At 55.4% G+C, this 9,326-nt stretch overlaps 2 protein-coding genes across 2 annotated transcripts; one reads left to right on the top strand and one right to left on the bottom strand.

The window, feature by feature from the left end:
* Positions 1–3,108: 3,108 nt before the first annotated feature.
* On the top strand, positions 3,109–5,763 carry BDZ83DRAFT_622973 (ZIP zinc transporter). Its single transcript, XM_060508352.1, has 3 exons — positions 3,109–3,614; positions 3,842–4,042; positions 4,237–5,763. Exons 1-3 carry the CDS (start codon positions 3,365–3,367, stop codon positions 5,313–5,315), a joined length of 1,530 nt encoding a protein of 509 aa, XP_060364595.1. The 5' UTR covers positions 3,109–3,364; the 3' UTR covers positions 5,316–5,763.
* A 150-nt stretch (positions 5,764–5,913) lies between these two features.
* Positions 5,914–7,847, bottom strand: BDZ83DRAFT_578533 (uncharacterized protein; the record flags this gene model as incomplete). Its single annotated transcript, XM_060505136.1, has 5 exons — positions 5,914–6,722; positions 6,826–6,972; positions 7,054–7,491; positions 7,566–7,643; positions 7,706–7,847. The coding sequence occupies 5 exons, from the start codon at positions 7,845–7,847 to the stop codon at positions 5,914–5,916; spliced, it is 1,614 nt and encodes a 537-aa protein (XP_060364594.1).
* Positions 7,848–9,326: the final 1,479 nt, after the last annotated feature.

Here is a 9,326-nt window from a genome sequence, read left to right as displayed (position 1 = left end):
TGGGTCACAGGCCGATCGCGCGAAGCAAACCGTCAGGGCATCCAAGATATTATCGATCGAGCACTCGCGTGGGAACGACGAAGCGGGGCGACGTTCGAGACGGACAAGACGGCCATCATCCACTTCACGCGCAACTGGAGGCTGCCGGCGGACTCAACCAGCTTCGTCATCAAAGGTGACACTGTCCGAGCAAAGGACCACGTCAAAGTATTGGGAGTGATGATGGACACGAAACTCCGTTTCGAAAAGCACATCGCAGACGCGACGACAAAAGGGCTGGAGGCCGTGCTGGGGCTCAAACGGCTCAAAGGCCTGTCTCCGGCGACGGCCAGACAGCTTTTCGTGGCGGCCGTAGCACCGACGATGGACTACGCGTCGAACGTCTGGAGGTACAGGTGTCGAGCAGCGCAGATGAGGGTGATCAACCGAGTGCAGAGGATTGGCGCCCAAGCGATCGTGGGAACCTTCAACACGGTGGCCACGGCGGTCGCTGAAGCGGAGGCAAGCATACAATCGGCGCAAGAGAGGTACGACAGAAAATCAACGACATTCTGGGTACGGCTGCGAAGCCTTCCCAAGACCCATCCGCTTCGACGTCTGCGGGCGGTGGCCTTTAGACGGTTTCCGTCACCCTTCCAGTTGATGGCGGAGGCCTATCGCGACCTACCCCTTGACAAGCTGGAGACTATCGAAGGGTATTCGATCGCTCCTTGGGAACGTCGTATTGATACAGTAGTCGACGACGACACGGTCAAGGCCTCTGAGGCAATCCGGTCTGGATGGGCAGTGAGGATAGCGACAGGGAGCTCAGCAAGGAACGAGGTTGTGGGCTTTGGAACGGCGACGACGCTGCCCGCATCTTTCAGAGGGGGCGGTGGCGTCGTGACGGCCTCGCGTACGTTCGGTCAGAGAACGGAGCAGAACCCGTATGTAGCAGAGCTAGCGGCACTGGCAGAAGCGGTCAAGTCTCTCCCAGAGAGACTCGAGTACCGGGCCATCCACGTCTTCACCCGCAACAAAGCGGCAGTGTTGGTGATGCACAACCCGCGGCAGCAGTCAGGCCAACAAGAGATCCGACAACTATATGCCAGCGTGCAAGCTCTGCAGAGACGAGGCAACAGAGTCACTCTCTTCTGGCTTCCATCATCGATAGAGTCAGACCTGGCGCAAGCGGCCAAAGCAGCAGCAAAGGAAAGTACCCAAGTAAACAAGACACCACAAAAACGGCCGGCCAGAGCCTACTCGACGGCACTTAGGATCGCTTTACAGAGCGTGCGACAGAAGCACGGAGCCTTGCCCGACAACGTAGGAGCATATTCGAAGAAGATCGACATAGCCCTGCCGGGAAACCACACACGCAAGCTGTATGACGGACTGGCCTGGAAAGAAGCCAGCATTCTAGCGCAACTACGCACCGGAATGGCAAGGCTGAACTGGTACCTCTACCAGATCGGCGCAACCGCCGCGGCGCTATGCGCTTGCGGGCAATCTGCAGAAACGGTAGAGCATTTTCTCTTTCGATGCACACAGTGGACGGCACAGCGGACTCGGATGCTCCAACAGACGGAAACGCGGAGAGGAAATCTGTCATACTTCCTGGGAGGAAAGCGCGCGTCCGACCCTAAGGATTGGTCGCCAAGCGTAGACGTTGTCAAAGAGACGATCAAGTTCGCCATGAGCACGGAGAGGCTAGATGCACAGATCAGCCAGCAGCGAAACCACACGCAACTAACATCATCAAATTAACCGGAGACACCCCCACGCATCCTCGTGCCATCGACAGCAGGACTAGCTTCGGCCGCCGACGATAGGACGTCGAACACTTTGAGAAACAACTCCGAGATGGCCTGCTACTAACCCCACGAGCAACCGCAGCATCGACATGCAAAACTAAAAAAGACACATACGGAGACGAACAAGACTTGTATGGGCTTCTGGGAGGCAAGGATATGAACGAATGTGGAGAATATGTAGATAATCATGCGAGCCCTAAACAGCTTAGCCGGGGCGTAATAAACTATGTATGTATGTATGTAGTCAAAGTCAAGACACCACGAAGTCGAACACCGGCACTCAAAGCAAACCAACTGCAGTCACAGAGGGGAGGGAGTCGAATCTGACTTATCCGTTATTTGGTGTTGTCGGCTATCTCTAGTCCTGCGGCCTGAGCTTCGGAATAGAGCGGGAGCACTCAGCCCCATGGGGTAAGCGGGAACGCCCATCACTAGGTGGTAGGCAATGCGACTATGGGAAGAACCGGGTACTCTATGCAGTGACGTTCTAATCGCGGGGATCAAATGATGCGGGTGAACGGTTTGAGATTGGGGGAAAGGGGGGATATATGCATTGCCGGTAGTGGTGATGGCTTGTTTACCCTCGGCGCGAAGAGGTTACGGAGGAGGGTGTTAATGATTGGGCTTCGGGGTTGCTAGCGGTGATACGCAACGAGGTCATCCTCGTCAGCCAAGCCCACCACAGGTGACCATGAGTGAATGACTGAAAGGCGGGACGAGATTCATGATGAACAGACCAGAACGAGCATGGGCCGTATTCAAGTTAAACGTCTGAAGTTTCTGACCTGCTGCCGTCTTCCGAGAGTCTCCAATTAATATCGGTGTCCGAGTTTCGCGGTATGAAGATTGGGTTTACGGTTTACGCAGTACGGATACACCACGAGCATGAAGTGCAGAGTCCCACCGGCACTGTCCTCCGTCCGCCCAGGAGCCCCTCCTCGGCCCCGGCAGAGACTTTCAAACACGGCTTTCGTTCTTATGAACTTTCACTGTACCTAGAAATCAGAGAATGAGTGATGCTGAGGCTGAGACTGGCTGTGTGACTCGCTTCCGCATTTGGCCGAAGCAAGTTCCCGCCACGCTCCCCTAAAAATTTCTAGATCCCGAAGACGGCACAGTTAGGGACAGCCAGTCGGGCCAGGTCTTTCAAGGTTCCTCTTCCCCCCTGAGGCTTGGGGCCCTGCTGCACCCGGCTCCCTCAAGGTTGCGAAGAGAACAGCAGCTGGATGTCACTGCCCATATGTAGTTGGGTGAGGAAGTACTTGACACCACTACGAGCCCCCTACGCTCAAGGAACCTCAAGGTACCTAAATTGACGACCTCAAAGTACTAAGGTACCTTGATCCCCAGTGACCTCGAAAGATTGACTCGTGTGATTCCATCTCCATCTTCTTATTCTCATAACTCCATCCTCTTACGATTCCACTCAAACAAGACACCACATCAAATCATACCAAATCGAGACCGACAACAATTAGACAGTAACAACGACAAGTTCCAATCGACCCACGAAAGGACTCTAGTAACCCCGTAGAAAAAAAAACCACAGCCAAAGATCGTTCTCGCCCACGATGAATTGCCCTTCGCGCAACGACGACATCACGCTGGAGCACCCGGACTGGAACCAGAATCCGCCCTTCCTCTCCGCCGACCTCACTACCTGCGAGGATCTGAACGGCATTGCCAACGCCCGCGAGCAACGTAGGGCCCGGGGCGGCGCCGGCGATGGATCCGACGGCCGGGGTGACGACATGAATTACCAGACGCTGCCACGTCTGCAGCCCGATCGAAGGCTGCGCGTTTCGGGAGGGTGGAAACACGGTGAGTCTTGATTTCTCATGAACAAAATATTCAATGATGTTGGTGATTTCGTGGTTGTGATGATGCGGAGACTGGGACCAACGACATCAAGGTGCCTTCTCTCCCATTTCTCACCTCACTCACCTCACTCACCGCTCTCGGTGTGCATGCGGCATCGGCCGGCATCATCAACGACATTTAACCACCACCTCACACAGCATTCATCAACGTATACTAATGCTTTCCAGGTTTCCATCCCCGAAACAAAAAGGTGAATGGTGGTGATGACCATACACCTCTCCTTTGGGCCTCTGCGCCCGTCCGCTCCGCCCTCTGGGGCTGGGTGAGCTGGATCATGTCCGTCATTGGCTGCTCAGCCATCATCTCTGCCCTCAAAAGCCCCGAGGCTGTCGCGTCTTTCCTTGTCGCGACCAAAGAAACTACTCATTGTAAGTTGATCTTTCTTCGTCACAATCGCTCGGAAGACGGGCCTCGTCGACCCATTACCCACCCACATGTATCAACATACAAATCCCATTTCATCTCATCTCATCCCATTGTGCCTTATCCGACTTAGACTTATCTCACTCCTTCTTGTTCACCACCAATGCCTTAACACAATGTAAGCTGACAATATCCCAAGCCGTCACCAAGCGCCACGCCCACACCCACGACCACGACCGCATTACCGCCCGCTCAACCTGCCCAACCGGCGGCCTCGGCGACGAAGATGCCTACAACACACCCCTCCACGTCGGCGCCCTTTTCATCATCCTCGCAACCTCCTTCCTCGCCTGCGCCTTCCCGCTCATCGCGAAGAGTATCCCCGGCATCCGCATTCCCCGTCCCTTCTTCTTCGCCGTCCGTCACTTTGGCACTGGCGTTCTCCTCGCCACCGCCTTCGTTCACCTCCTCCCGACGGCCTTCACCCTCCTCGGCAACCCATGCCTGAGCTCCTTCTGGGTCGAGGACTACCCCGCCATGCCGGGCGCCATCGCCCTGGCCGGCATCTTCCTCGTCACCATCATCGAGATGGTCTTCTCCCCTGCCCGCCAAATGAGCTGCACCCCTGGTGACGCCGTACTCGCCCCGAACCAACCAGAGGGCGGCGATGAGACCGATCAAGGGCAGCAACAGCAGCGTGGTGAGAAGCGCGTCATCGTCGACGAGGAAAACCGCGCCGTGCAAGTCAACTCCAACGGCGGCATCGTCCTGACCCCCGCACAGCAGCACCAAAAGGACATCCTCCAGTGCATGATGCTCGAAGTCGGTATCCTCTTCCACTCCGTCTTCATCGGCATGACCCTCTCCGTCTCCGTCGGCCATGAATTTGTCATCCTCCTTATCGCAATCGCCTTCCACCAGACCTTTGAAGGCCTCGCCCTCGGCTCCCGTATCGCCAACATTGACTGGCCCCAGGGCAGCCTCCAGCCCTGGATGATGGCCCTCGCCTACGGCTGCACCACGCCCATCGGCCAGGCCATCGGTCTCGCGACCCACCGCCTCTACAGCCCTGACTCGGAGTTTGGCCTCATTCTCGTCGGCACCATGAATGCTATCTCGTCCGGGTTGCTCGTTTTTGCCGCGCTGATTGAGCTTCTGGCCGAGGATTTCCTGTCCGACGAGAGCTGGCGCGTCCTGAGGGGCTCGAAGCGCGTCTGGGCTTGCGTTCTCGTCTTCTTTGGCGCCTTCGGCATGAGTCTTGTCGGAGCGTGGGCCTAGATGGACCCCCCGAGGCTAAGAGGGGACAGTCTGAATCGATGGCGATGCCGGGTTGCTGCCTGGTGGTCTTCTGTTGGCTCGTCTGTGATCCTCTTGCACCTGGAGAGACGCGGTGAGGTGTCTTGTTCAGGGTTTAGATGGCGACGCTGCGTAAGTGGGTGGCGTGACCAAATTTCTCACCTCGTTGCGTCGGTGTGATGATTCCATTCAACAGCTGGGTTTGTGCTTATGTACACAAACCTCTGTCATCTGCTTGTATGGATCTTGAAATTTGGGGTATCTCGTTCTTTGAAAGACTACCGCTTGAAAGAGTTGCTCGTCAGAGTGCGTCGTTATTTGGTTTACGCTTGGTTTCCTCTATGAAGCCGTCCTCTCGTTCAAAGCAGTATTAGTGCGATAAGTTAGATCAAACAAAATTTAGAAAATGAATTGGGAATAAGAGTTGCTTTCCAGTCACCCATTGAAGCAGCTGATTGTTCAGCACTGTCTATGTTGAGTCTCTATGATCGTCTCCTTAACACACTCACTCTCACTCTATCTCTCACTGTCCTAGATCGTCCAGGCCCTATTCGCCTCGTATTCCACACAACCACAACCATCAACTCACAAACGTGAAGTCACTCGGCGAAGTCCCCTCACTCACAGTCGGACTCGGCGCAACCCCACTATCATAACTCCCCCTTCTTCTAGCCCGGTGCCTCTTCCCCCTCGTCTCAAATCCACCCGGCACCGGCACGCCCCCCACAACCTCGACCTCATCACTCCCACCGCGAGCAGCAGCGGCCGTGGTGACAGCATGCCAAGCCCTCGTCTCCTCCGCAAGTCTAGCCTCCTGATCGTGTCTCTCCCTCTCCTCCCTGAACCGCATCCCCAGCGCCTCCTCCGTCTGACTGAGATACGGAAACTTCTGCTTCTGCGTCTGCGGCAGCGGTGACGAAGGTGGCGTGGGTACACTCTTGCGCTCGATGGTGGTGCTCCAGCCGGAGGTGTCGCGGGCAATCATGGCTGTATGAGAGGCGCAGCATACGGATCCGGGGCCACCTACTCCGAGTCCGCCGGAGCCGATGTCACGCGGGGAGGGACATCCGGGGACAACACAGGCATGGGCCGCGTCGCAGTAACTCCCGTTGGATCTCGCGGCGCCATGACATCCCGTAGCCCGGCACTCGTGTCCGATACAAAACTGGCTGGCAGAGACGAGTAGCGGATCGTCGGCGCGCGGGGCCGGGCAGGACGGGTGCAAGCAGGCATGGAGGGCGCAGCGGCGGCTGGCGGGTTTCGAGGGGTGAGGACACTCTGGGCTTGCCGCGCACTTGTGCGCTACGCAGAAGCTCGGTCGGTGTGGTGGTTTCGAGGGGTTCGCGAGGTCTGCTGCTGGTTGGGGGCAGGTTTGGGCGTGGCAGGTGTCTGAGAACCGAGCGAGAGAGGTTTTGTTAGTGGGATTTCGTGTGAAAGAGGGTAGGCCCTCAAGTGTCTTGGGAGAGATGCGAGAAAATATATGGTTTCTTACGACTGGCACAGTAGAGTCTTGACGCGTCCGTTCCGTTGTCCTTGCGCTCGCGGCATGGCGGATAGGTACACTCGTGCTGGGGACAGAAGTGGACGCCGCCGCTGACGACGGCTCCGCAGGCTGTCGCGTTGCAGCTTGTCGGTAGATCTGGAGCGTTCCGCCATGTCAGTATTCCACAGCCTCAGGATATAATAACTCGTTTTGAGGAGTCGAAGAGAGAAAACTCACGGAACCAGCAAACTTCTTCATGCGTTCTACCGGGCGAAACCACCCTCGGCGAGGAGCACCCCGCGGTCTTGCAGAGCCGGTGATCTCTACACCAGCTGCCGCCGTCGATGACACTGCTGCATTCCTTATCTGTGCAGGTGTGGCTCGAGCAGTAGAGGCCATCGCCGACGCGAGGGTGACCGCAGGCAGGGATAAGGCAGATGGGCGTGTGGAAGCTGCACATTTGAGAGTTAGTGGCTCGCTTGTTGTGGCATCCATAGCTTGAACAGGTGTCTGTATGCCCGAGAGACGGTGAAATCAGTATTATAGCCAGTGAACTATGCGGTATTAAGGACGCGAAAGTTACGAGAAACGTACGGTTTTGGCAATATGGCCAGTCCTGGTTTGCGTCGGCAAAGATACGCTGATTGGAACAGCCCTGGCAGTGGCAGCGGCCGTCTTTCCCCAGGTGACCATGTTCAGCAACTATACAGGCATTGGAGGAGAGATTTAACCAAGACAATGCAACGTACGGTCTTCGCAGTACTTGGATAATCCAGGCTGTTTGGGGTTCGTACACATCTTCTCGCCGGTACGCGAGCGGCAGGCATCTTGGGAATGAGGACGAAGTCAGAGAGTTTCCTCTACCAGAAAAGGATTCCACCAAACTAACGGTCTTTGCAGAAGATGGAGAGAATGCGCTTAGCCTTGGTTGGTGCCTCGCACTTCAAGACCTTGTGGACGCAGCCAGAGGAGACGCAATGAGGCCGGGGCGGCGGAGGCGTGGGCTGTTTGGCGCGGCAGCTGAAGAACATGATGGCTGGCAACTGCGTGATCATGGAGGTTATTGTAGCAGGGTCGTAGAATGAATGCTGACGAAGTGTTGGAGGCTTATTGGATTCCCAGATGGAATATACAGATTGGATGATGTTGCATGGGCAATAGAGATGACTTGATATAGGTAATCTCGAAGAGGATGAGTGAGATGGACGCCAGGCATCCATTATCATCATCAGGAGGGTCATCGGTGGTTGAATATGCAACGATTAACTCTCTGAGTACAGTCGAGCTTTGAGGTTCTCAAGAACATATTGATGAGAGGAGGGAGCCGTTGTTCGATCACGATGATATCCCTGGCGTTGCTTCTTGTGAGAACTGAATGCGAGACACAGGTCCTTGGAGCCGGAAGACAATTTTGTAGGGGAGGTCGAGCAAAGTGAGAGTAAAAGACGTTGAACTGAAAAACGATAAAGGAGAGTAAGACGTTGCTCGTCAGCATGTATCACCCCCGTCTTTCGTAGATATTTAGACACTCCTTAGGATGACCAGGGAGGTGCACCGAATGTGTCTTAAGAGCGGCATTACAAGAGAGAGGTAGCATTCTGCAACGATTGATCAATATTTCCGATTGAGAGACGATGATCTGAAACTTCAGACTGGAGACATTCCATGATTAAAAGAAGAAGCACTGTTCAGTTGCATCATCTTGGACAATCAAATGGTTCTGGCGGAGCACTGCATGCAGGCAGCCGGGCCAGGTGAAATTATTCTTGGGCGTCAGATTGGAAACGTGTTATTACAGACTAGCAAGCTGGCTAGACTTCTTGGACCCATGAAGTCGAGATCCCGGCTGCTAGTAGTCTCTCATAAGTCTCATGAGGCATTCAACAATTGACGAGCTTGAGTTGAAGCGGTGGTGGGAGGAGTGGTGTGGCGATCTCCAAAATCAGGGAAGGAGGGTTTGCCCCACCAGCCACGCTTCTGCAGGTCCACAAGAGTACGTATCTGAGGCTATACCCAGTACGGCTAGAGGGCTCCAGCCATCTCGACCTAAACCGCGTTAAGGTACACCTTGACGGCCCCTGCATTGCAACGTGCCCCTCGTTCCCACCAGCCACAATCGTCGCGAAATCAAGTTTCCCATCCTGGCGGGCGGCAAGGACGGAGATCGTCGCCATCGCCAACCAGTTGCCGTTCGCCGGCTTTCCTCATCATCAGGGTTTCCCGAGGACCTGACAGGCTGACAACCTTGCAGGCTGGCGGAAGATTCGCTGCCACCACCAGCGTCATTCTTTCTTTCCTGTTTTTCCCTGCCATTGTTATCTATCGCTTGCATCTCTCTCTGGCGCATACGAGACAGCTTCACCTCCCCCCGGCAACAACTACCAAAACACCGCAATTGCAACGTCTTTGATCACGAACAATGCCCTCGAACCGGCTTTGACGACTGAAACAGCACCAAAAAACAACGCCTGCGGCATTGAAACACTTAGCGACAGTCGCTCACACGTACA

Source organism: Colletotrichum acutatum (assembly GCF_030867785.1).
Source record: "Colletotrichum acutatum strain CBS 112980 chromosome Unknown BDZ83scaffold_51, whole genome shotgun sequence".
In the NCBI taxonomy this organism is placed as follows: domain Eukaryota; kingdom Fungi; phylum Ascomycota; class Sordariomycetes; order Glomerellales; family Glomerellaceae; genus Colletotrichum; species Colletotrichum acutatum.
Note: the sequence above shows the minus strand (reverse complement) of the source record. Positions and strands in the feature narration are given on the sequence as shown.